Source organism: Elephas maximus, chromosome 3 (genome assembly GCF_024166365.1).
Source record: "Elephas maximus indicus isolate mEleMax1 chromosome 3, mEleMax1 primary haplotype, whole genome shotgun sequence".
Classification (NCBI taxonomy): Eukaryota; Metazoa; Chordata; class Mammalia; order Proboscidea; family Elephantidae; genus Elephas; species Elephas maximus.
Genome location: NC_064821.1, coordinates 169745779 through 169773103, shown reverse-complemented (window position 1 = coordinate 169773103; position 27325 = coordinate 169745779). Strand labels below are relative to the sequence as shown.

General features: G+C 48.1%; 1 protein-coding gene across 2 annotated transcripts; it reads right to left on the bottom strand.

Moving 5' to 3' along the window:
- Positions 1-873: 873 nt before the first annotated feature.
- On the bottom strand, positions 874-23312 carry DENND2D (DENN domain containing 2D). 2 transcript variants are annotated; one of them, XM_049880092.1, is made up of 12 exons: positions 23093-23312; positions 17784-17959; positions 16925-17037; positions 16185-16254; positions 15393-15470; positions 13644-13784; positions 12247-12395; positions 9242-9419; positions 6017-6058; positions 5499-5583; positions 4928-5167; positions 874-1388 (listed from the first exon to the last, which is right to left on the bottom strand). In XM_049880092.1, the coding sequence occupies exons 1-12, from the start codon at positions 23148-23150 to the stop codon at positions 1318-1320; spliced, it is 1401 nt and encodes a 466-aa protein (XP_049736049.1). In that variant the 5' UTR covers positions 23151-23312; the 3' UTR covers positions 874-1317. The 2 variants fall into 2 exon arrangements, with proteins under 2 accessions (XP_049736049.1, XP_049736048.1); XM_049880091.1 differs by lacking the exon at positions 23093-23312 and adding an exon at positions 18565-18891.
- Between the last annotated feature and the right edge of the window lie 4013 nt (positions 23313-27325).

Here is a 27325-nt window from a genome sequence, read left to right as displayed (position 1 = left end):
GGAAACACTGCCTTAAACTACCTTAAAAAATGCAGGTATTCTTACAAGCTGTGAAGAGTAGCAGTGTAGTTAGGGTGGTGTTTATCAGTAGTGGAACATCTGCTCCCTGCAGTAGGCCCCTGTGCCCCCAATGAGATTACACTGGCTTTAACTCCACCTTCCAAAAGCATTTATGTTCTTTATATGGAATTCAGGGACCTCTGAGGGCCACAATCACATATGTAAAAAAGGTAGAATTTTTGAAAGACACTTCTAAATAAGTTTCCCATCTCCTGCAGTGTTTAAACAGAAGCTGTCAGTAGAGGTAGAGAAGGAGGATGGAGCAGGTGACCACTAAACCCCTTGGACCCTTACGATTGTGATCTCTTTTCTTAAAGGGAAAAAAATGTTAATGCAGAGATCCTGTCACTTTTAGCTAAAGAGCTAAAGTGGGCTTCTTGGAACCCTAAATGTGTACAACTGGAGGTAAAAGACAAATCCAAATGAAGTGATAGACAAGTAGGCCTGTTTATGGAAGGGATATAGTGCTCTTTACTTCTCTTGCCTGAAATTCCTACCCTCAAGTTGCTCCTGGACAGCAGTCACTTCCCTGTCGCTAGCAGCCTCTCCTCCCAGGATTCTGAAGAACACACCTGAGTTGAACCAAGGTTCATCTGCCCTGTCCTCCAGTGCTATTGCTCTCACCCATACCTTCTGCCCCTCCTATTAGAAGAGGAAGAACTCCTGAGCCCTGTAATTCTACCACTGCAAACACAGCCCCAGGGTACAGGACCACCAAAACCAGGTCCTCTGCTTTTAGTCCAGTTTATCCTCACATCTATTGCCTTGTTCTTCTATTCTCCTCCCATAGTGGAAGCCATAGATGCACACAAATAGCAAGAAGGTTTTCATCTTTATTCTCATTCTCACATGTCCACAGACCATTTTCGTATTGAAGAGCTGAGCCTTGGGGCCACAACTGCTTTCTCTGCTTGAGGGTTTTGTACTAGTGGTTCCTGGGAGAGGCCAGTTGCAACAACTTCTAACCAAGCCTCTATAACATCTGTACTACTGTCTCCTTGCTGTGTCACCTCTGCAAAAAACGCAGCTTTCAGTCCAGCTCTGTAAGCACAGGGGCCAGAGCCCTCCAAAGTCCTGAGAAAGTTAATTCCAGGGATCCCAAACTCTGACACCAGCTTGAAGCAAGACCTGGTTACCAGGACTCGGAGGCTGTGGACACTGGGGTGGAGAGCATCACTGAGCCTGCCATGCTAGCAGGGGCCCGAGTCCAGAAATGGCCTGTAGGTCTCTTCACACCTGTTCACCACAGTTCTTATTTCACAACCTTTTCCCTGGTTTCTTCTGTTTCTTTTGTTCCTCATATTCAAGTATTTTCCGCTGGAAATAGCCTGTGGGTTCAGATACAGGTTTTAGAATCAGCTAATCTGCCAGACTATGATGAGCTCAGGCATGAGGGTCAGAAATACTCTCTTTCTAATTCCACCCCACACAAACACACACACTCCCATCCCTGCCAGGATTCCCACACCTACACAGGTGTCTGGAGAGCCAAGGTATTCAATTTGGCCCCCAAAAAGGGGCCCTCAAACAAAGGATAATTAACAGGAATTAGCTCCAGATTAAAACAAAGAGGAAATAATACAGTCCAGGTGGCTGCAGAATATAGCACCTTCTACAAAATGTCAGCCCCCTAAGCATTTTCTTAGGTTTCATGGTATTTCCTTCCAATCCCACTGATACAATTACAGCTATTCTGTGGGCCCCTAGAGGGAAATACTCCCTCCTCCCCTCCTCTTCATCCTTCATACAGTTGCACCTAACCTGAAGGACCCCCCCATGTGTCTGTCAGTTTGTCATAGTGTGGGGGCTTGTGAGCTGAGCTTCCAGACTAAGACTAGGAAGAAGGACCCAGCGGTCTACTTCTGAAAAGATTTAACTAGTGAAAACCTTATGAATACCAGCAGAACATTGATAGCGTGCCAGATGATGAGCCCCTCAGGTTGGACGGCTCTCAAAAGACAACTGGGGAAGAACTGCCTCCTCAAAGTGAGTCAGCCTTAATGATGTGGACGGAATCAAGCTTTTGGGACCTTCATTTGCTGAAGTGGCATGACTCAAAATGAGAACAAACAGCTGCAAACATCCATTAATAATTGGAACCTGGAATGTATGAAGTATGAATTTAGGAAAATTGGAAGTGTCAAAAATGGAATGCATAAACATTGATACCCAAGGCATTAGTGAGCTGAAATGGACTGGTATTGGCCATTTTGAATCACACAATTATATGGTCTACTACGCCAGGAATGAAAAGTTGAAGAGGAATGGCGTTCCATTCATCGTCAAAAAGAACATTTCAAGATCTATCCTGAAGTACAATGTGGTCAGTGATAGGATAATATCTATATGCCTGCAAGGAAGGCTGGTAATATGACTACTATTCAAATTTACACACCAACCACTAAGGCCAAAGATGAAGAAATTGAAGATTTTTACCAATTTATGCAGTCTGAAATTGATCAAATATGCAATCAGGACACATTGATAGTTACTGGAGATTGGAATGCGAAAGTTGGAAACAGAAGGACTGGTAGTTGGAAAATACGGCCTTGGTGATAGAAATGATGCCGGAGATCGCATAATAGAATTTTGCAAGATCAACGACTTTTTTTTCCACCAGTGTAAACATCAACTATACACATGACCTTGCCAGATCGAATACACAGGAATCAAATCAACTACATCTGTGAGAAGAGAAAATGGAAAAGCTCAATATCAGTCAGAACAAGGCCAGGGGCTGACTGTGGAACAGACCAATTGCTCATATGCAAGTTCAAACTGAAACTGAAGAAAATTAGAACAAGTCCACAAGAGCCAAAGAACAACCTTGAGTATATCCCACCTGAATTTAGAGACCATCTCAAGAATAGATTTGATGCATTGAACACTAATGACTGAAGACCAGAGGAATTGTGGAATGACATCAAAGACATCGTAATGAAGAAGGCATGAGGTCATTAAAAAGACAGGAAAGAAAGGCCAAAATGGATGTCAGAAGAGACTTTGAAACTTATTCGTGAACGTCAAATAGCTAAAGTGAAAGGAAGAAATGATGAAGTAAAAGAGTTGAACAGAAGATTTCAAAGAGCGGCTCAAGAAGACAAAGTAAAGTATTATATAATGACATGTGTAAAGACCTAGAGATGGAAAACCAAAAGGAAAGAACATGCACTGCATTTCTCAAGCTGAAAGAACTGAAGAAAGCCTTGAGTTGCAATATTGAAGGATTCTATGGGGAAAATATTAGATGACTCAGGAAGCATGAAAAGAAGATGGAAAGAATATACAGAGTTACTATACCAACAACATTAGTCAACATTCAACCACTTCGGGAGATACCGTGTGAGCAGGAACCAATGGTACTGAAGGAAAAGTCCAAGCTGCACTGAAAGTATTGTGGCGAAAAACAAGTCTCCAGGAATTGACAGAATGCCAACTGAAATGTTTCAAAAAATGGATGCAGCGCTGGAAGTACTCATTTATGCCGAGAAATCTGGAAGACTACCTGGCCAACCGACTGGAAGAGATCTGTATGTATGCCTATTCCCAAGAAAGGTGATCTCACTGAATGCAGAAATTATCATACAATATCATCAACACCACACGAAAGTAAAATTTTGCTGAAGATCATTCAAAAGTGGCTGCAGCAATATATTGACAGGGAACTTTCAAAAATTCAAGCTGGATTCAGAAAAGGACGTGGAACCAGGAATATCATTGTTGATGTCAGATGGATCCTGGCTGAAAGCAGAGAATATCGGAAAAATGTTTATCTGTATTTTACTGACTATGCAAAGGCATTTGACTGTGTGGATCATAAATTATGGATAACATTGTGAAGAATGGGAATACCAGAACACTTAATTGTGCTCACATGGATCAAGAGGCAGTCATTCGAACTGAACAAGGGGATACTGCGTGGTTTAAAGTCAGGAAAGGCATGAATCAGGGTTGTATCCTTTCACCATACCTGTTCAACCTGTATGCTGAGCAAATAATTGGAGAAGCTGGACTCTATGAAGAAGAACGGGGCATCAGGATTGGAGGAAGACTCGTTAACAATCTGTATTATGCAGATGACACAGCCTTCCTTGCTGAAAGTGAAGAGGACTTGAAGCACTTACTAATGAAGATCAAAGACCACAGCCTTCAGTATGGATTACACCTCAACATAAAGAAAACAAAAATCCTCACAACTGGACCAATGAGCAACATCATGATAAACGGAGAAAAGATTGAAGTTGTCAAGGATTTCATTTTACTTGGATCCACAATCAACATCCATGGAAGCAATGGTAAAGAAATCAAAGGACGCACTGCATTGGGCAAATCTGCTGCAAAAGACCTCTTTAAAGTGTTGAAAAGCAAAGATGTCACCTTGAAGACTAAGATGCGCCTGACCCAAGCCATAGTGTTTTTTCAGTTGCCTCCTATGCATGTGAAAGCTGGACGATGAATAAGGAAGACCAAAGAAGAATTGATGCCTTTGAATTTTGGTGTTGGAGAAGAATATTGAATATACCATGGACTGCCAAAAGAACAAAAAAATCTGCCTTGGAAGAAGTACAACCAGAATCCTCCTTAGAAGCAAGGATGGCAAGACTACATCTCACATACTTTGGACATGTTGCCAGGAGGGATCATTCCCTAGAGAAGGAAATCATGCTTGGTAAAGTAGACAGCGAAAAAGAGGAAGACCCTCAATGAGATCGATCAACACAGTGGCTGCAACCATGGGCTCAAGCATAGCAACCGGGCAGTGTTTCGTTCTGTTGTACATGGGGTCGCCATGAGTCGGAACTGACTCGATGGCACCTAACAACAACAACCTGGAGGTGGTGACCCTCTCTGGGCTTAGACTGTGTACCTGCAGGAGGTTTCTTGCTGTTTTCAGCTTCTTGGATGAACAGGGAGAAGAGCTGTGTCTTCACAAACTTCTTCACGAATCGGCGGCTGGCCTTGGAGGTCAGAGCCTTATAGAATGACCGTTCTTGGAAGGAGCCATGCCCATTTGCCTCCCGCTTGATATAGGAAGCATAGTGGCCCACCGTCTTGACAAAGAACTGCACAAACGGGCCTGAAACATGTTCATTGATTTGTTCTGAAGCTGTAGGGGACATATAGAGGCCATGTCAGAGGGTAGTAGAAGGAGGAAATTACTCAAACTCTCAGCTCCAATTACGGCTTTCATTGTAAGCTGAAAATTCCTGGGGAAATGGGTGGGTGGGTTTATAATTCCCACTGACTGATTGAAGGGAGAGACTACCATTGCTTAGGAAGAATAAAATCTCATATTCTGACTTCCCTTCGGATCTAGGCCTCTGGGGCTGGCCCAAGGCTCTGCTGTAAAAGTTGATCTTAGTTCTGGAAGGGAATGGTTGGGAGTCATGCCCTTGAGCTCCCTGGAGAAAAGCAAATAAGAGGGGCATAGGACTTACTCTGTAACTCTTCGGTCTTCTGACCAAGAGAGTCTAAGATGTCATCCTGAAGTTTGGGTGGTAAAATGTCTTTTTCATCACCAACCTAAGAGAGGACAGGGTTAGCTCAGAGGTTAAGCAATACAGGAGGAAGTGTGGAGCAAAGGAGGCTGGCCTGATAAGGGCATGAATTCTCTACCTCACCCCACCCCCAAGAATCTGTCACATAGGAGAGAAACAACAGAAGCTGTTTCTTGGTCTTCAGCTTGTCTCCAAACATTAGCAAGATTCTCTTCTCTTGATGCCTAATGGTACTTGGTTTATATCCTTCGCTCTGAAGTTACTAACAATGATTGCCTTATAGTGAAGGTGTCTGTGTCCTTGTCTATCTGTGAGCTCCCTGAGAGAAGGGAAGTCTAATTAGTGCAGATTCTAGCTCAATAAAGCACTTAATATCCATTGAAATAAATGGAATATGGATGAAGCTAGAGTGATCGAGTTGGTGGTGGGCCTGCATGGGATGGAACCCAGACACTTACCGACATTAAAAAGGTTCCTTCACAAAGATTGACCAGCAGGACCTGAAATCAACACAGAATAGCTTTATCTCTTCCCCTTTTGTCATAGACCTCAGAAGGACTTACCATCTGCATATCTGTGGCTGTACTTTTCAGCCCAGGTAATGACAAAATCAGCATCTTCAATTCCCATTTCCTTTCTGCCACTTTCCCTCACATTCCCCTCTTTGGAAACCTCAATTCCCTCCCTAAAACTCAGAAGCTAGGAAAGGAGTGTTAGGAAGAGAGCCAAGGTAGAAGGGGAATGCAATATGGGGAAACCATAGCCAGTCACTGCCTTAGTAAACATGGATCACAGTCATTATTTCCATATATGGGGCATTTAGTACATGGCACACACGATAAGTGCTTTACAGATATGATCTCATTTAACCCTCCAATAGTCCTGTGAGACAGGTACTACCCCCAGTTTGCAGGTGAGAAAACAGACTCAGAGAAGTTTTGCTAACAAAGAGCAGAACCAGTTTCAAGCCTAGATTGTGCTGTCCCAGGAACTACATTCCTCTCCTCACAGCCTTCAACTCCCTGCCCTCTGATCAACTCAAACAAACGAGAAAAAAAAAAAAAAAACAATGCTGGCGAGTTGATTCTGACTCATATCATCCCTATAGGACAGAGTAGAACTGCCCCATACAGTTTCCAAGGAGCAGCTAGTGGCTTCAAATGCCGGCCTTTTGGTTAGCAGCCAAGCTCTTAACCACTGTGAAGGACCCTTTAATGCTTGCAACGGCTTTATGTACAATTGCCTGGAGCACTATCTAAAAAAAAAAAAAAACCCTCAGAGCTTTCAGCCTTGTAGCAGGAAACTCAGGAAGAGAGGAAATGGCCCAGGGTCAACAGGAGGAGGAAAGAAAGGATGTGAAGAGACCACTTGTCTATAGGCTGCAGGTGAGCACAGGGCTGGAGTTTGGGGTACCTGAGTACTAATACTACTAGCTCCAGCACAGCCTGAAGGGCCTTAACTCCACACCAGTGGTTACAAATAGGCAGCCTGCTAACTGATTCCAACTTACAGATCTCTTTCATTGATCCATACAGTATTTCTAAATAATTGAAGTAATTTCCAATATTAAAATGGGATAATTTAATGTAACATTTGGATTTCTGGCTTCTCCTGAAAAATCAGGAGCTCTAATAACAGTGGTCCACCTCTCTTAAGGACGGTATTCAGATGGAACTGAGTAGCAGCCTTCAAGCAGGGCACAGGCTCCCCAATTTACCACAACCCCCCAAAGGCTGTGTTGGTCACTTAAATGCCTGCTAGGCCCCTCTAGGCTTTTTTGGTTTGTGACCCTTGGTCTTGACAATCAAGTGAATGATCCCTCCATTCTCGCTTCTAAGTGAAAGAGAGTGACTGGAAATATGCCAAAAGACAGAGCAGGCACTGTAATTATCCGTCATCAGGGGAGAAACATTGAACTAGTCCAGGCCTGAAACCACACGTATACGTAGGCCCAGGCTTCATGAAGGAAAGACTGTTCATTTGGGACATTTGAGGAAAGAGTACATGTAAAGAATTTTTTGTGTGAGATTGTTCCCACAGAGCTTTCCCATATTGGAGTACACTACCATCTGTGGAGAAATCCCTTCCAGAGAGCTTCTGTGGGGAGTCAGAGAATCTCCCCAACACCCATCCTCACCTTATGTCCCTCCCCCTTTCCTATCCCTTGCTTATTCACAAAGCAGTTGCTGAGGAATAAAATAGGCCAGAACTCCTGAAGAGCGGGGGTCCCACTGGCCTTCAGGTGTCTCTCCACCTGGCAGTCGGGGGAATAGCTGCAGCTTCTGAGGAGCTGTAGCTGCAGAGTCAGGAAGTTTCATAACTTCCTAGTTGGGACATTTTTAAGTCTTATTGCTAAACACGGGGCTACTACTGTGTCCCACTTAGTCACAAGACTAAGGCAGGTTCAAAGGGCATGTGTACTAAGCAGTTCTGAGAAGGGCGGGAGGGCCAGGGGAACAAGGAAGGAAAACAGCCTTCTTCTTTACTTCCCAGCAATACTCCTGGGAAATGGAATTGCTGCTTTATTAGAGGGGTTTCGGGTTTATCTGTGCTAGGTTCCATTACTGATTGTGTGGCCTCAGAGAAGTCAAGTAAGTTCTCTGGGCCTCAGTTTTCTCTTTAAGTAAAATGGGGAAGACCATACCATTTTAGTATCTACTTCTAGACCCTCCTTTTCCCTTGGTAGGTGCTCTGTCTGAACAGAGTAAGTCAACCGTTAGCCAGTATAGACATACCGAAGTAGCTCCTCTGGCTAAGGATATAGTAATACGCTATCCTTTGAAGGTCCTACTGACCTCTTCCTACCCACAACTCAAAGCACAGCACATGTTTTGAGTTGTTTTTAAACATTACTAAACCAAACCCGTTGCTGTCGATTCCAACTCATAGCAACCCTACAGGACAGAGTAGAACTGCCCTATAGGTTTCCAAGAAGCACCTGGTGGATTCGAACTGCCGAACTCTTGGTTAGCTGCCATAGCTCTTAACCACTATGCCACTGGGGTTTCCTTTTTAAACACTGGGGATACATTTATGCTATTAATGCCCATTTTTACAACAGAGCCCTCTGCTATATCTGGGGCAGAGCCTACAGTCAATAAACAAGAAGCTAATGGACTCAAAGGGGATTTGGACCCATGTCCTTATTAGCCAACTGAGCTCTGAGCAGCTGGGCTAATCAGCAAGATGGCTTTTGCTATAAAAATTTGTATTTTCAAGATTAGACATCAACCAAGACAGTTTGTAGGACGAAGCCATCAGCTCTCTTCCAAGACACCTGAAGGAACTCCAGTGAGGTGTGTGTTGTATAAACCAGCTGTGATGACCCATTCAGATGGGAGAGGGCACACCCCAGGGACTGCTCATGGAACCTGCTGGGTATAGGTCAGTCTGATGACCTCACAATAAACTGTGTGCTCTTTCTTAAGCCCAAAGGGAAATCATTCAAGAGAGAGGAGCAAACACTTAGCACCAACTATGTGTCAAGCACTGGGCTAGGGGCTTTACAGAGGTTATTTCCCCCGAATCCCTATGAACTGAACAGTTATCCCTATTTCACAAACAAGGAGGCTAAGACCTAGAGAGGTTAAGTGACTTGACCAGAATCACACAGCTGTTAGTAGCAGAGCTGGGATTCAAATCCAGGTCTGCCTGGCTCTGAATCATTGACCCTTGCTGCATACCTCTTCCATGGGGCTGTCCATAACCTCCTGCTGAAACCGCATTTGCACTCCAACCATGAATGGGGTGGGGCTGCAGACGGTGGCCAGAAGGCTCTCGGGGACGACAGGGATGTAGGTGTGCGCCCAGCTGAAGGGGTAGAGCAGCGCAGCAGTGGCGTGGATGCACTGGGAGAGGGTGCTGGGGACAGAGCACAGGGAACGAGAGTCAGGGGCCCCCAGCACCCAGCAGAGCCACTGCGAGGAGTCTCCCTGTGCCTGCACCCCATCCCCCTACAGAGCCTGCTGCCCACAGCACAGCAGCTGCTACATGTCTGCCTGTTTAGATACACAAAAGCAAATCCGAGAGCGGGTGATGACTTGTTGCTGGAGGGGCAGAAACCAGGAGAGGCTGAGGCTCCACTAATCAAGGATGGGCCTCTACTTGACCCTTATCCTCCCGGTTAGTTTTCTCAACTCTCTACTGGGCAAAAACAAAAGCAAACAAAAAAAGCCGAACCTGTTGCTGTCAAGCTGATTCCGACTCATAGCAACCTATAGGATAGAGTAGAACCACCCCATAGGGTTTCCAAGGAACAGCTGGTGGATCGGAACTGCCGACCTTTTGGTTAGCAGCCAAGCTTTTAACCACTTTACCACCAGAGGCTCTAAAGAGGCAAAGGAAGGAGAGATGTCTTCATTCCAACAGATAACTGATTGAGCCTCTGTGTGCTCAGGACTGTGTTAAGGATACAGCTGCTAGGAAGAACAAGACACTGTCTCTGCTGTCAAGGAACTCAGAATGTAAAGATGGACACAAACATGGAAACCAACCATTATACTACAGTGTGAAGGAAGTGCATATGGTGTGCCTTGGGGGCATAGCAAGACCTTTTTTCCTTAAGTCTATACATCCTTTATGTATAGATGGCTCCCTCTGGCTACTCTACCAGTACCAGTTGTCATGGAGTCGATTCCAACTCATAGTGACCTAAAATGACCAGGTTGGTGCCTGAGTTAGCTTGGGAAATTCCTAGGTTCCTGGAAGCTCTGCATAGCAGTTCCTACGTGGAAAGTCCCACAGAGGTGGCTCCAATGAAGCATTCCCATGTTATTACTGCCAAAGTCACAACCCAGTCCCAGTCCACCCCACACACAACCCCACTCTCTGTCTTCTTTATTCTCCATTAGCTTTCATGGCTCTTCATTTCTTCAGCCAAATTGCCCCCAAGCCAAGCCCAATAAAAACATAGACGCGGAAACCTTGTTTCAATTCCTGGTATCAAGCTAGCACTTCCTGAGTTAGAAACATTGAGTCTCTGACAGTCTAGCCAAGGCCCAGTCTGACTGGAAGTTCCCTCCCTGCCCAAGCTTCAGAGATAGCAAAACAGCGTGGGAAGGAACTGGGTAGTGAGGGATCTCTCCAGGGAATGTTCGTGCCTGGTATTTAAGCCCTGCCAGCTTTTGCCCAAGCCCGAATTACCTAACAAGTGAAGTCACCTGCACTTCCTGGAAGGCCCAGAATCCCAGCCCCAGCCACAAGAGAAACTTCTCATTTCTGTACAGGGCTGGGCGCGGATGAGGTATTTCTAAAGCAAAAGATTATGCCACTTCCCTCAAGGGTGAGCCTATGACCAGTTCCTATTTGGTTATCACTCTGATTTTTACACAGTTTTCAATTCACAAGTCCCATTCCCTGCCCAAGCTTCCTTTCCTCTGAAACCCATGACATTCAGCCAACCCACTGACCTCTGTTGTTTGAGTCTCTAATATACGTTTTTTTCTTCTTCTTCCCTAAAACGTAGAACGAGGATCGTGAGCCCAATATCCGTAGCTCTCTCCTACAGGTATCGATAGAAGGCCTGACCCCTACTGCTTTATGATTTTTTTTTTCCTTCTTAAAAAAAAATTTTTTTTTTATTCTGTCACATGCCTCACTGTGTCTCTTTCACAGTTGAAGCACCTCAGAGATGGAGACCACGTTCTGACAGTACCCTGCTTTGGCTACACACAGAGAGTCACTGAACTATGAACATATTATTAACAATGTATTACTAAGCTGCTAGCCTCTGTGTGCCCAGCAGCGTGTTAGGACCTGATGTGCACGCTTATTTAATCCTCAGAGTCACTGAGTGGTGCGAACGGTTAACCTCTAACGAAAAAGTTGGAGGTTTGAGTTCACCCAGAGGTACCCTGGAAGAAAGGCCTGGTGATCCAGTTCCCCAAAAATCAGCCATTGAAAACCCTATGGAGCCCAGTTCTGCTCTGACACACCTGCATTACCAAGAGTGGGAATCGACGCCACAGCAGCTGGTTTCATTTAATCCTCACAACCTTAAGAGATAGTACAATCGTTATTTCCGTTTTATAGATGAGGAGGCCACGACTTCCAGAAGTTACGAAATTAACCTAAGAAGAACCACACAGCTAAAAGTGGAGGAATAGGGTTTGAAGCTTCTGTTAATTTTAAACTCTATGCTTTCAACTATTACATTAATTCTGTATTTCCTTAAAGTCAAGGGCTATATTATTTGTATTTATCTTCCTGAGGCTGGACACCTGGCAAACAGCTGACATGCCATAAATGTTTGCTGAATGAGTGAATACATGGATAGATGAAATATGTTTGTCATTAGGATGATGGCTTAACCTCCATACCATTATACGCCTTCCTGCTCTGTCCTCCACCCTCCTTGCCTCCCACAGCTTTTCAAAGGCAGAATCAGATCTGCATCCACCCGAAATGGTCCCCACCTGGGCTGTCCCAGGAAAACTTAATGCTCCTCTCAGAGCTAAATCAAGAGCCTTCTTCAGGCCTGGGCAGCAATCAAGTCTGGAGGCAGGAGCCGGAGAGCTACAGCAGCTGTTTCTCTAGGCTTAATATGCAGGTCAAGGAGCTGGAAGGGCAGTGAGCACAAGGGTCCTACAGCCTGATCTCCTCTGAGAACCGTCTGGTGTTCCCTTGAGCCCAGGGCTGCCGGCCAGCTCAGGGGAGCAGTTCAGGGGAGCCATTCAGTGGCTGGGCCTACCTGAGGCCTTCTGCCAGGAAAATGATTCTTCTCTCAAACACCGCAGAGGCAAAGATCTGCAGAATCTGCTCAAAACTGAGACACTGTAACAGAGAACTGAAGTCCACGTGCTCTAGGTGGGAATCCAGGGGCCGTGTCAGGGAGATGAACTGTGGGGAAACCAGAGAGGAAGGGTCACACTGCACAGTCACACAGACCCCAGAACCTGGGTCTTGCTGGCCTCTACTCCATTCTCCCTCATGGGAATGAACCTGCTACTGTCTCCCTGCAAAAATCTGTTGATGGGATTCCCTCTGCTCTAAGGATAACATCGATTTAATCCTTAGCATGGCTACAAGGTCCTGTCTCCCTCTCTGGTCCTACTGAGCACACCCCACCTCCCTCACTATGCCTCGGCCATGTTGGCTTCTTTCTGTCCCTGGGATTTCTCTTCTCCCTTCAGTCTCATTCTCATTCAGGTCTCAGAGGACTTTTTGGCCACCTAAAAGCACATGTGTTTCCCCACTATTTTCTCATGTACTACCCTATTTTCTTTTTTCATCACAATTACACAATTTGTAATTTAAATGGACTTTAAATGAGGTCAAAGGCCATGTTCATTTTGTTCACCTCTTTATACCCAGAAAATAGTATAGTGCTTGGCCCTGGAGGCACATCGGTTAAGAGCTCAGCTACTAACCAAAAGGTCAGCAGTTTGAATCTACCAGCTACTCCTTGGAAACCCTATGGGGCAGTTCTACTCTGTCCTATAGGGTCACTATGAGTTGGAATCAACTCAATGGCAACAGGGTTTTTTTTTTTTTGGGAGGGGGTGGGAGAGGATAGCACATAATAAGTATTCAATACTTATTTTCTAAGTGAATGAAAAAAATCTAGTCCCTCCTCTTATTTTTATATGAGGAAACCAAGACTCAGAAGGGCACACAAACTTATCTAGAATACCAGGAGTCTGGGCTAAGTGGCCTTAAAACAATAGCATCCCCACATGGAATGGGTGGAACTCAGGGCATGGGGATGGGTGATGAGAAATAGACATGAACACTAGAAGGTATAAGACAGAGACAAGAGAATAAGGTGGGTGGAAGAGTAAGTAGCAGTTTGAAGTCTGGGGACAAAGTATTTTCTGGCATCATAGGTCTCAACTTCCGTGATAGCTTTATTATAAATAGGAATCTTGGTGGCTTGAACAGTAACTAGGTCCGTGTGGACACCAAGTTGGGAGGATCAGAAAATCTGGGTTTGGTTTTCAGCTCTGCCAGTCATTCTAAGCAAGTCCAGTCCTGCCTGCCTCAGTTTCTCTGTATATTAACCTGGTGAATGTAAGAACAGTGGGAAGAAGTGCCACAGAGGCCTGCTCTCTCTAGCCATGGAGGGTCCCCCCTGTCTTGCTAACCCACCTCAGTGCCTGAGTCAGGGATGAAGCTCTTGAGGGTGACAGTCTTCCCAGGAGCAGGGAAGGCCGCCTCTCGGAGGCCCTGCATGAACGGGTAGATGACCGCCGTGGAGATCTGATGCCGCTTCTCCACTTCATCCAGGATCTGCACAGAAAAGGGCCACAAGAGACATAGCTCAAAGAGGTGCACCGGGTCGGGGGCAGAGATCCGACATGTCCCATGATGAGGGATCTGGCACAGTGAAGCTCCCGTGCTGGTCCAGCTAATCCTCATCAATTCTTGAGGCTTCTCCACCAACTGGTTCTCTCCCTCCCTAGCAGAAACTGGTCTCAAGCCAAATAATCTGCTGTTTATCTCCTACGTAAGACCTGCTTTTGCCTAGCCTTCTTTCCCTCTCTCCACCAATCCGCGTCCCTCCCTTCTTACCACCCTTGATGGGACCGTGTTCATTTGTACTGGTTGAAGTGGGGCCTAGAAGTCTAAGCCTTTTGGGTGTCACTCTGTCCTCCAACTTTCATTGGAGACTCCCAGGGTCGGTTCAACTTCCATCCCTCAGATCACAGCACAGATGAACACTCCCCCTAAGCAAAGGCTGACAGAGTATCCATCCCCCTCCTCCAAGGGTACAGAGTGTACGGAAGCCCTTTTGTGGCCACCAAGACTTGCCCCATCCTATTGGAGGAAATTCTCTTTCATCCTAACTCAAGTATACTGACACTCGTATTAGCTCCAGCAGAAGTCCTGGGAACCTCAACTTCTCTTCTACCCCTCAACTAGTCAGAGGGGATCTTGGGAGGGCCAGAGTCATATCTAAGGTATGGCACATGCCCTGGGCACCACTGAAGGGGGGGCGCTACTGAGCAGTTTCTATTAACCCGGTTCTGCCCAACGTCCTTCCTCAAGTATGGCAGAAACAGAGGCATAGGGGGAGAGGGGCAGTTTCCCCCTGGGCACAAATTCAAGGGGGCACCAGACAAGGCAAGGAATGATATTCCAAGGTGCCACAAACATGAAAGGCACGTGAGGCAGCCAGACAAGAAGTGGACGGTGTTCGCTCGCTGACAAGTCTCCACTATCAATATCTATCTGTTCATCTTGAAACTGAGGGGAGGGGGAGGCGCAACTTAGAGATTGCTCCTAAAACCCTGTGTACTCACCTGAATTGTGGAGGCATGCAATTTAAAGATTTCCCCTACGTGCTGATTACCCTCCCTACGCCCCAGAAGGGGCGCTTTTTCAGTGCTTGCCATTGGTGCTATTGCCTGTAGATACACCTCTGCTTGGGACCCTTATTCTATAATAATTCTCTTCATATTAATTTGGTGCTCTGCATTGTATAACTTCTCATATATCTCCTTATTTGAACCTAACACTAGCCTGTGAGGTATGAGGGTGAGGGGTTATTATATCCATTTCACAGAGGGGGAAATTAAACTCCAGACAGAAGACTCCTGGCCTGGGGCTCCTCCCATTGTCCTGCTTCAATTCCCTTCTTACCTCCTACAATGGGGAAAATGGCTCTCTCTTCAGGTCAAACGCCCCCCCTGGTTTCAGTTCCCATTTTTTCCCTAAAAGCAATCAAGCCCAAGCCCCTCTCTGCCTCAGTTTCCCCAAGTGGGCCTCAATGCTGAGTCCAGCTGTGGGGGAGAAGCTCCCCTAAGGGCTCAGAGGGCACAGTCAGAGGCGGGGAGCCAGGCTGAGCCTGGAAGGGGAACAGCACTAACGGGCCCCGAGGAATCCTGTCCACCCTACCTTGGAGAACAAGCCGAAGCAGCCGATGCAGCTGAGGATGCAGTACACTTTGGGAAGGCGAGGGCCGCGGCCAGCAGGCTGGGGAGGGCAGAGAGGTGCCTTCAATGCTGTGGCTTCCCCAGCTGGGGCTGGAGGGGCTCAAGGACAATGGATGGAGTGCAGGGAATTTATGGTGAATGGTGGGCCACAGGGAGAAAGGCCTGGCTGTGCAGAGGTCCTGCTCATGGACAGGCAGTAGAGAGGCCAGAGTGACCACCAAGGCCAAAGGAAGATGGCCTTGATGGGGCTGGGAGCTCACAGGCAAGCAATGCTGCCTGCAGTGCCATTACCACCTGGGGTCAGCTCAGAGAGGGGGAAAGTGTGTTTTAGATGAGGAAATGGCTAGGAGGAACGCGTTGTGGAGGTGACTTGGAGAATCCTCCTGAGACTGAAGAATTGAACCGAGTTGTCCAAATCTTAGCCTATGTTCTGGGAGGCCCAGGAGCCAAGGCCACTCAACCTGGACAGAGAGGGCAGAGAGAGGTACAGGTTGCAGCCCCCCACAATGAGAGAGGCTGTTGACAGCTGGGGAGAGCAAAGACCAGGCATGACTAGCAAAGCTCCCTGGAGAGGTGGGAAGGGGCACTATGCCTCGTTCTTGCAGGGGTACACAATGGACACCAACATGGCTGCAGGCGCTGGGCTTTGCTCTCTCTAAACCACCCTTGGTTTTTGCAGCTGAGGCTTGAGCAAGGCCAGCTGTGGAGATGAGCAGTTTGCAGAGAGGAGGGGGCAGTTCTGAGCTGCACAGACCAAGACGCGCCTGCAGTATCCAATCTTCCTGCTCCCGTCCACGTTGGTCAGAACGAAGGAGAATGTCTCCCTGGGAAAGAGCAAATAAGGCTTGGTTTGCATTTGCCCACTGGATTATAAAGCAGAAAGGTGGCCAGCATCAGAGGGGTGGTGAGGGGGTGGGGAGAAGGGCAGAGAGCTGCTACTGAATCAAGGCAGTAGAAGTCCTTACTGGGGGGCCAAGCTCTAAGCATATCATCTCATTTAATTCTCAATCAAAACCACCCTATGAGGTAGGTACAATTATTGTCCCCAGTTAAAAGATAAAGGGATTGAGGCTCTGAGCGGGCATTTGTTACCCAAGGTCGCTCAACTTGTAAGTGGTTGGGCCAAAATTCTAACTCAGGGAACCAAATCCCAGGACTCATGCTGTAAGGGACATTGCTATATTGCCTCCTTAGAGGTCTTCAGCTGAGTCCAGCTTCTGCCCATGGCAGAGCAAAACAGTAGAAGGAGAGAGAGCAGTCAGGATGTCTCCTAGGACAAGTGAAAGGACCTCATCTTCCTCTGGAAGGAGATGACTCCTCTGGAAGGAGATGGCTTATACCCTTGGCCTTGAGAGACCCCAGGCAAGACGTTTTATAAATGAGTCAACCCCAGTCCCCCCCTCCCCCACAGGGGTGACGGGTGCACAGGGGCCACATGGCTCTAGCATTACTCACAGTCTCCACAATCCCAGACTCCCCTGTCCCAAGGCTGACCTGGGATACTCAGTGAGAGGTGCCCACTCATTCCCATCTGGGAAGCAGAACAAGGGGATGGCACTGAGCAGCCGTTCCTCCTCCTCCTGTTGGCCCCGTAGCAGGTTCTCCCGCTATAAGGAGAAGAAAAAGAGGTAAGTGGATTGTGGAGTTGAGGGGAGGAGAGGTTTGAGGGCTGGAAGCTTCTTCTAGGCTCTAAGCTTTCCCTCTGGGATGGGGCCCAAAGGGTCCCTTCACCTGTCACTCTGCACCAGGACTTCATTTTGGGTCTGGCCAGAATGCCCCCAAAATTGAGACAGCCCCTCCCTGGCCAAGTCCACAGGAATTTCAGTATGCCAAAGATCAACCCAGTCAGGAACGGGGATGCACTGTCCCCAACCCCTCACCCAGCGCAGATCAGACAAGCAGGAGCCTGATGCTTGGGCTGTGACCAGAGTGCTGGGCCTTCCTACCAGCTGTGCCTGCCCCACCCATCCCAGGCAGGGGATCCTCATCAAGGTCTGGCAGGAGGTAAGCTTCTCTCCAGAGAAGGGTGACTGAAGACTGAATTTGAAAGAACTGGGAGGTCCCAGAAGGGACTAAAGAGCTACCCCAGTTTCCCGGCTAGGGAACAAGCTGAGGCAGTGCTGGGTGCCTCACTCAATCAGCTCCTCACAAAGCAGTCAGACCTAGATTCTATGGGCGATAACAGAAAACAAGGCCGGGCTAAGAAGGAAATAGAGGGCAGCAGCTCAGGGCAGCTCCAGGCTCAGCACTGGCAGGATGGGGAGAGGGAAATGGTACCCCCACCACCGCCATTCACATCACCCAATCCTCTGTCTCCCCTCTCACACACCTGCCTCTTGCCATGAGTCCTTACCTTGGGAAACTGGTAGGTGATTGTAGGCTCATAATCACCCCCGGAACGCTTTTGTTTGAGAGAAACCACAAGAAGGTACTCAAAGAAGTGCTGTCCTCCAAAGGGCTTGGGTGGAGGGAGCTCCTGGGCCCTTTCCAGTTCCTTTACAGCTTCCCCTGTATTGTCCTGGGAAGATTCTAAAACCGAGACAAGATAACAGGGCCCAATCAGTATCTCATCTGTCCACGCCTGAGGTGAAGTCTGTGAGAAGCCAGGCACCTTCTGCTGCCTTGCCAGCCCTGAGGCACCTGGAACCTGGCTGCCCGGCACACAGCATCTCAGGTCGCAGAACAGGATCAGACCCAGCTGGGCAGTTTCCAAACCTGCCTTGGAGACTTGAAACCACTGGGCACCCAGAGGTGGAAAGAAACCACTGACTTGGAAACCGAGGACATGTACTGGGGAGGCCACATGGGTGGCCCTATGCTCCAAGGTACCGCAGCAAGTCTGCCTACCTGCGGGTTGCCCAGGTCCTAGCCCAGTGCCTGAAACACAGCATGTCCTGAGTAGATATGTAATAAATAAATCACAACAGGGCCATGTGACTGTGACCCCACAACCCCTACAGAGGGCATGGCTGGCTCTAAAACCAACAGAGGAAACCTCCCAGCCCGGTCACATGGGGGGCCATGTGGAAGTAGAGATATAAAAGCAAGAGGAGAAAGGAGCATTTCAAGGAAGAAACACAGCCCCTCTAAGAAGGTCACCCTGGAAAAAAGGAAGTGGGCTCTCCAGTCCAGACCTGCTCGGAGCCGGGGCAGCCGGTTGCGGAAGAGCCTGAGAGCCCGGCCTACCACTTGTCCTTCCATCTTCCAGGGCCTGAGGGGCATGGAGTGCCTCCCTTTCCTCCAACACAGCCTGGCTACAGAAAGTCTGAGAAAGGGGATCCCGCTTCCGTCGCCAACCACAATTCTGCCATGCTGAGCCACAAACTGCCTTCCAAATAGAGGAGAGCAGCTTCCATGCTGTGTACCCAATGGCTGAGTGAGGAGGATGTGACAGGGCCCAGGAAGGCAGCAGGACGCCCAGCACCAACAGAGGCAGCATCCTGGCACAGCAGCTCAGACCTCAGCTCCTCCCAAAAGCCTCAGGGTGTGGTGAGAGAAAAGGTCATGAGCAAACACCTCCAAGGCCCAGCTGCTTCTGGGCTAAAAAAAAAAAAAAAAAAAAACCGTTGCTGTTAAGTCGATTCCGACTCATAGCGACCCTAAAAAAAAACCTAAGCGTTCTGAATTCCTGTCTCCAGGTTGTGTAATGGTTTATTTACAAGCTCGGGATAGAGAAGAATGCTCCATAGCAGATAGCATTGGACTGTGGAGAGTGGAACAGGGCAGGTCCCAGGGCAAGGATCTTATACCCCCGTAACTTCCTGACCTTTCACTTCTCAATGTATCCAACCAAAAAAACACCCCATTGCCATCGAGTCGATTCAGACTCATAGCGACCCTGTAGGACAGAGTAGAACTGCCCAATAGGGTTTCCAAGAAGCAGCTGGTGGATTCGAACACCCGACCTTTTGGTTAGCAGCCAAGCTCTTAACCACTGCACCACGAGGTCTCTAACACAGTCAATAGCAACTGAAAATCCCCATGCAAGGCCACTTGCTGCTCTCTGGAACTTCCAGGACTTCGAGGCTGCAACCCCGCCCACATGACCAGAGGCTCCCTGCAGGATGCCAGCTGCCTGCCCCTGATTAAGATAAATAGGCTTGGCCCAATAATTATCTAAATGGATACATTGTTCCAGTGAGAGAAGGGAGTCCTATAAATCAATACAGATCTAAAAGTCTCCTCTCCTAGTGGTGGGAGCTAGAGCAAAGTCCACCTCTGAGCTGGAGAGTTACTGATATTTCAGGAATTTCTACAACAAAGTATCTCTCACCCCCTGCAGCACTTCCTAGACTAAGACAGAGAGTTTCCACACTGGGAACTGTTCCAGGGCTCCAGCAAAGGATCCGTTTTCCCTAATAGGAAGCACTGACTCAAGAGATTCTCCCTGGCCCTGAGTGGGAACTATTGTATTTTAGCAGCCTGAGGGTCACCCAGTGGCTATGGAAACCATCCAGGTGATCTCCATCTCCACCCCTACTCCTGCTCAGCCTTTTCCCTGTTGGGTCAGCTGAAAGCAGAGCATGGCCCCTGGGGTTCAGTTGGGAGCCAGTCCTCAGCTGTGTCTGGAGAGAATGGCAATACCTCACCTAGGACTCTCATATAAGCCCTTGAATGAGTAAATGCCTGAGGTAGGAGATAAGGGCTTTTCCTAGGAAGCTGCCTCAAGGAGAAGGCAGGGGTTAAATTGGTTGGTTCCAGTGTCTGCCGCTCCCTCAAAGAATTAGCAGTCCTCTGGGAGGAGGAGGTCTCTGGTGGTACAAGTGGTTTGCACTGGACTACTAACCTAAAGGTTGGCAGTGCAAACCCACCCAGCAGCACCATGGAAGAAAGTCCTGGCAGTCTGGTTCTGTAAAGTTTATAGCCAAGAAAACACTATGGAGTACAGTTCTACTCTATAACACATGGGATCACCGCGAGTCAGAATTGACTTCAAGGCAATGGGTTTGGTTTTTTGTTGGAAGGGAGGGAGGTATTTACTGGAGGAGGGGAGATCGCTAACGTGCTCCTAAGACCACCAGACCAGTTTTTGTGGGACTAGTAAAAACTAAGACTCAGTGTGGGTCTTTTAGTGTCCCAGCCAGGACTCCTAGGAGGAAGCCCCAATCACAGTAAATAATGTTATAAATGCTGTAATGGGGGAAAAGGGTGAACGGGGACACTTGGAGTTGTCACCACAGCCATCACCATGCCTTACTCCCAACCTTCAGACTTGCTGCCTAATCCTCACCACCTGTCTGAGCAATAAGCATCTTTCCGACACAGATGGGGAAACTGAGGCACAGAGTAATTCAGGACTTAGTGAGGGCGGGGAAACCCTGGTGGTGGAGTGGTTAAGAGCTATGGCTGCTAACCAAGAGGCTGGCAGTTCGAATCCACCACGTGCTCCCTGGAAACCCTAAGGGGACAGTTCCACTCTGTCCTTAGGGTCGCTATGGGTCAGAATTGAATCGCTGGCAATGGGTTTGGTTTTTTTGGTTAGTGAGGGTGGGGGATTATGAGATGCCCTGCCTTCTGGAAGCATGACACACAAAACATTCCACAGAGGTCTTTGAGAACCAGAATCTTCTAACTGGTCCTTCCAGAACCTTAGGAAACTAGCTCTTTCTCTAAATCCTTTGGGCTTCATTTTTAGCCCATTTCCTCTTGCTTTATCAGGAGAGCCAAGACAGCCGCAAAACTCCTTGATAGAAGAAGTAAAGAAACTTGAGGGCCGAAGCCAAGAAATCCAGAAAAAGAATGTGTTCTCCCCTCTTTCACAGGGGGTTACAACAGGAGAGAAAACTAATATCCATCAAACCCGTATGTTTTATATAATCATCTCTTTTAGTCCCCAGTGCCCTAGAAAGGAATTGTTATCCTGAGTTTTTAGTTGAGGAGGGAGCCACCCTTCCTAGGTAAGCCAGGAGTCTGGTTACACTTGTTCTTCCACTAGGGAGCCCCTCCCACAGTCACTTCAGACATCTCAGAACTGTCTGGAATATAGGTGAGGGGACTTTCTGGGACCTTGATTTGGACAGCTGGCCTTTCCTCCCAGCTTGCCTCTTTTCAACCTAGGACCACTGCCACCACCACCCCCACCAGGATGTTATACACACATACACTTATCTCACCCTCCTACCACAGAACTGTCCTGAGGCCAAAAGGCAAAAGAGGGGGTGTAATATCCCCAGGAAGGTAGAAGACAGTATAGAAGATGGGGTGAAAAGGGCACACTCTCCTGGCCTGAGACGTGCCAGACCACAGGACAGGTAATACTGGGAGCTGGTCTTACAATTCCTCCACTTCCAGGAAGCTCCTACAGGTGCCCTCATCAGCCTTGTGTTGGTGCTGGGGTGGGTGAGGACAACTGGATTGTTTTGTCTGGGCTGTGGGAACAGACCTTATCCATTCACACAGACTTCTGAGGATCAGGGGAGGACAGAAAAGACCTGACCAGTGAGCCCCTAGGAAGAGAGTACAGCAGCTCCAACCTGCATTCTGCTCCAGTCACTTACAGTCATTCCAGAACCCAGGAACCCAGTGGTCTCTGATCTTTCCCCTTTGATGGAAGTGGAATGACCAGACACTAGGGACCTGTTTTTATGGAGAACAAGTGTTGGAGGAGGAGTGGGGGAGGAGATTCGCAGAAGAAAGGGGAACAGGACAAAAACCAGATGACTCAGAGGTTGCTTCAGTTCAGAGCAGGGAGCATTGACTTTCACCCCCTGGGGCATCCCAGATCTATGGTTTGGAGGGGGGCTCACTCCTCCTCTTGACTTGCCAAAGTTGGAAGGGGTGGGCTGTCTGGAAAGGGCACCTCTTCACTTTTTAATCTGCTCTTATCTCCCGCAGAATGCAGGATCTCTGGGCAAAGTATCTAGGGGTTATGGCCACTCAGCCATAGGGCTGGTTAGTGGTAAGCAGCAATGAATGCTTGTTGAATGAATGAATTCCTAATTGCCTTCCTGCAACAGTCCAGTCCTCCTACTAAGGAGGAAGAAAAGAAATTAATATTGACTTTAAATATAATCCCCACAACACTGGACAGGAAGAATTATCCCCCATTTCTCTGATGAGGGGTTGGGGAATTGGATAAGTGTGATTTATCAAGATCGCACATTTTAAGGAAGTAGCTGAGCCAGGCTCTACCAGCAGGTCTGCCCGGGGGCCACACTCTGACCTCACTGCCCCTGGGTGGAGGTGATTTCTGTGGTTGGTAGCTATTTGTGGGGCAGGGGCTTGCATCAGCTCTTAGGAACAGCGACAAGACCACAGCAGGGTCCAGAGTTACGAGGTAGGGCGGAGCAGCAGGCAGACTTGGGGGTAAGGCGGCGTCTCCCAGGAGGACACCGCTGCGGTTGCACCACAAGCTTCCTGGTTGGAAGGACACGTGGCCCCGAGGCCCCACAACGGTTTCCTCGGATCCGGATCCGCTGCCTCCCCCTTACTCCCTTAGACCTCACCACCCCACTGACCTCCGACCCCGCCCCGCCCCGCCCCGCCCCCACCTGGCCATTTTCTCTCTGTACCTGCGCCCCGTCTCCAGCCCTTCTGAATCCCCCTCAAACTGTTCCCGATCCCCACCCTCAGTGCCCCCCTCCCCTGGCTCTCCACCCCTGTCAGCATCCAGTCCTTGCCCCCGGCTTCCGCACTGCCCCGGCGCCCCTGCCCGGCACTAACCCCCACGGCCGCGCTTCAGTCTCAGGCTGGCTCGGAGGCGGCGGCCGAGCCCATCCATGGCCCCTCCGGTGCCCGGCGCCCGCTCCAGGGTCCGCGGCGGCCCCGCCCCCCAATCCTCTACCTCCGCTGGCCCCGACACTTTCACTTTCACGCGAGGGTAGGTCGAGGAGACATGCCCGGGGCGGGGCGGCGCACCTTCCGGGCTCCAGCCCAACCCCCGGCGCACCTGGGCAGGCCTGCTCATCTCTGGGTCTCCAGCTGGGCAGCGTAGGGTGACAGAGGGCGCTCGACGCGCGTCCGGGAGGGGGCGGTGCCACCTCGTTCCCACCTCCGTGGGGCACCCCGGGAAGCTTGACTTTTCGAACCCTGCAGTCCTGGCCAGACTTGCGGAGTCGCGGCCAATGTCACCCTACTCCTGAGGCAAAGACTGGGAGTGTCCTGTGGACCTCGGTGCGCCTTTCCAGATGGCTCTGAACTAAAGCCAAAGGGGACAGAGTTTTGCTTTAGTTACAACTTCCAATCTCTCCCTCTCCTCCCTTGACATTGCTTTAGCCTCTGGCCATTTCCAGGTCCCTTGTCATATTTGTCCTCCAGCCTTGGGGAGGGGGGGAGCTGAGGGCGGGGAAGGGGCATCTGTCCCTGCGTTGCTCTTTTCTCTATTCCACTATGCTCAAGGAACAGGACCTGAGTTTGTGGCTCCTGAGAACTGGGGCTGTGGCTTAGGGTCCTGATGGTACTTTCCATCCAACTGTGTTCTTGGGCATATCAGCAAAATGGGGATAGTATCTGTCCTGCCTTGCCCACCCCACAGAGGCGGGGAAGTTAAGGATATGGAAACTCTCTGTAAATTGTTATGTGATGCAAATGTAAGGAATAGGGCAATGTATTGGTTGAATATTGTTGTGCCTTTATTGTCCCAACCTATTTTTATTATTTTTACCGCTGTAGCTATCCTCTTCTTCTAATCCCAGTACTGCCTCTCAGCTCCGCCTTCCCCCTTTCTCACTTACCCTGACTTTCAAAAAGCCCAGACTTCAAACTTAAGTTGTTAACCATGACCTTTTGCATCTGCTAAGCCTCTCACTTGCTCTTGGAGGGGTCTTCTCTGGCTCCTCTTTCCCTCCTAGGATATGTATCTGTAGGGGTCAGAAGAGAGGAGGGAGTCAGAGCCGATCTGAAATTCCTCCACTCACGAAAGTTTTAGCCTTAGTTTCAGGGGTGGGAGACAGAGGAAGAAGAGGAGACTAGCAAAAACATGCCTGGGGTCTAAGGCAATGACCCCAGACCTACAGCCCCCTTCCTCTCCCCATGCATGTCCTCCAGAGGACTCTCTAGTCACGGAGTCTGGGTGAGCAGGAGGGGTGAATCCAGCCCTAGTATTAACCTGTCTAGCTTTATTTAGCCTAGAATTTCTAAAAGTTGCTTCTACCCTGGGCGTGTGCAATTTTGTACTTAATTACACAGCCTGTTTCTGTTCCGTTTCTCTGTGTATTTCCACACCCACACACAAGGGCACATCTCTTCCCCAAGTACTTTCTCTTGGCTGAACCCATGTCTTACACATTTCTGTGTGAGCACGGTAGTTGTTCATGATAAACTTGTCCAGTTGGTTGACAGGTGCCTTTATTGTCCTTACCCATTTTGTAGTGCTCTCAACCAAACTGCTTCCTTCCCTTAAAAACGGATCAAGAAATGTGTGTACATGTGCACCCGAAAGACAAGTACAAGAATGTTCATGGCAGCTTATTCTGGATAGCCTCAAACTGGAAATAACTGCAAATGTCCATCAGCAGTAAAACGGAGAAATTGCGATATAGTCTTACAATTCTTACAATATATTCTTACTATATGGCAGTAAAAACAAATAACCCACTGCTACACGCAATAAGATGGCTACACTTGCACAAACACAATGTCGAGAAAAAGAAGCCAGACACAAAAAAGTACATAATGTTCTACTTACATGGAATTAAAAACAGGCAAAATGAATCTATGATGAGTCAAGATGGTTTTACCTTTAGGGAGAAGGAGGAATTAATGATTGGGAAAAAGCCATAGAGTTTCTGGGGTGCTGGTAATGTCCTGTTTCTTAACCTGGGTGGTGGATGCATAGGCGTGCTCACTACGTGATCATTCTTTGCACTATACGGTATACGCCTATGCACTGTGTGTGCATGAGCCTTTAATTAAAAAAGTTTGGTTTTGTTTTTTAAGTGTTCAGTAGGGCATTTAAAACCAGTTGACATCGAGTTGATTCTGAGTCATGGCACCCCAGTGTGTTTCAGAGTAGAACTGTGCTCCATAGGGTTTTCAATGGCTGTGATCTTTCTTCTGAGGCACTCTGGGTAGATTTGAATCATCATAGCCGAGTGCTTAATCACTCGTGCTACCCAGCAACTCCTACTAGGACATTAAAAAAAAAAACAAAAAACAACACCCATTGCTGTTGAGTTGATTCTGACTCATAGCGACCCTATAGGGCAGAGTAGAACTGCCCCATAGAGTTTCCAAGGAGCGCCTGGTGGATTTGAACTGCCGACCTTTTGGTTGGCAGCCGTAGCTCTTTAACCACTACGCCATCAGGGTTTCCATTAGGATGACATTAATGAGGACAGTGAAATGTAGAGGCACAAGCTAGCTGAGTATTAATTGATAAATTGTAGGAAAGTGAGGAAGCGGAGTTAAGAAGTACAATCTACATTTTTGAGAAGCTTGGATAACAATGGGGAAGAGGAAATTGGTCCATAGAGGGACATTTGGATTTAAGGTGGTAGGTTAAGATGGAAGAGAGTAGAACATATTTATGGGCATAAGGGTAGGAACCAACAAGAGAAGAGATTTAAAGACAAGAGAGTAGTAGATGGAACAAGGCCTGAGAGGAGGGGGTAAGGTGGCAGTCACGGACTTAGGTAGACATTTTGGCATTAAGTGGAAAAGCAAAAGAGATGAGAATGGGCATAGATGTTGATATGTTTGCAGATGAGGAAGTAGAAGTGAAAGGATACAAGAGGCCTCAGTTTCTACTAAAAGAAAAGGATTTTCTTCCTCTTTTCTTCTAGTAGCTGCCATTCCCCACCCCATCTCTGTCTCCCAGAACCTGGCTGCAAAGTGGAAGAAAATATTCCCAGCCTTCCTTTCTGTGGTGCAGTGAATTACTTAATATGGCCTTAGCCATAGCCTTTGTAACTCCCACCAAATGACTGGATGAGAACTATGCAAATAAGGTGCTTGTGGACCACCAAGAGGATTGGATAGCTTGCTAATAATGTAAATAAGATGCATGGCACCCTTATGGGGGTTGTTATTGTTATTATGTGCCATTGAGTCGGTTCCGACTCATAGAGACCCTACACACAACAGAAAGAAACACTACCCCGTCCTGTACCACCCCTACAATCATTACTTTGCTTGAGCCCATTGTTGTAGCCACTGTTTCAATCCATCTCATTGACACTCTTTTTCACTGACTCTCTCCTCTACCAAGCATGATATCCTTCTCCAGGGACTGATCCCTCCTGATAACACGTCCAAAGTATGTGAGACAGAGTCTCACCATTCTTGCTTTTAAGGAGCATTCTGGTTGGACTTCTTCTAACACAAATTTGTTTGTTCTTTTGGCGGTTCATGATATACTCAATATTCTTCTCCAGTACCACAATTCAAAGGCATCAATTCTTCCGTCTTCCTTATTCATTGTCCAGCTTTCTCATGCATATGAGACTATTGAAAACACCATGGCCTACGTTAGTCTTCAAGGTGACATCTTTGTATTTCAACACTGTAAAAGGTCTTTTGGAGCTGATTTGCCCAATGCAATGTGTCTTTTGATGCATTGGGAGTGAGGCCATGCAAATAAAGTGTACGGAACCCTAATGAGAAATTGGTCAGTTTTGCCATCCTTCTAGGCTTAAAAGAGCAGGCAATCCCAGAGCAAAGGGGACTTGACTACCATCAAGAAGAAGAGACAGGAGTGAATCACACTCTTTGGACCTGGATCCCTATGCTGAGACCCTCCTTGACCCAGGAGACAGAGAGAGAGCTGTAATGCCAAAGACAGCAAGAGATGGCAAGAAGCGGCAGCAGAGAAATGGCAGCAGCAGAGACAGCCGGCAGAAGACAGTGCAGTGGGCTCGCTGGCCCACGGAGCAAAGTGGTTACAGTGGATGGGCTGACTCCTTGAGTGAGAGAGCTGAGTGCCTTTGGTCAACAGGCTTACTGGTGTAGTGGGGTGCC

Bases quoted from the DNA above. Each gene is read 5' to 3' on its own strand.
- DENND2D (XM_049880091.1), bottom strand. From the start codon at position 18,652: ATGCCCCTCAGGCCCTGGAAGATGGAAGGACAAGTGGTAGGCCGGGCT. The intron at 17,038-17,783 runs GTAAGGACTCAT...TTCTCCTTATAG, and splicing joins TCACCTACCAGTTTCCCAAG to CGGGAGAACCTGCTACGGGG. The intron at 5,584-6,016 runs GTAAGTGTCTGG...GTCCTCTCTTAG, and splicing joins AAGGAACCTTTTTAATGTCG to GTTGGTGATGAAAAAGACAT.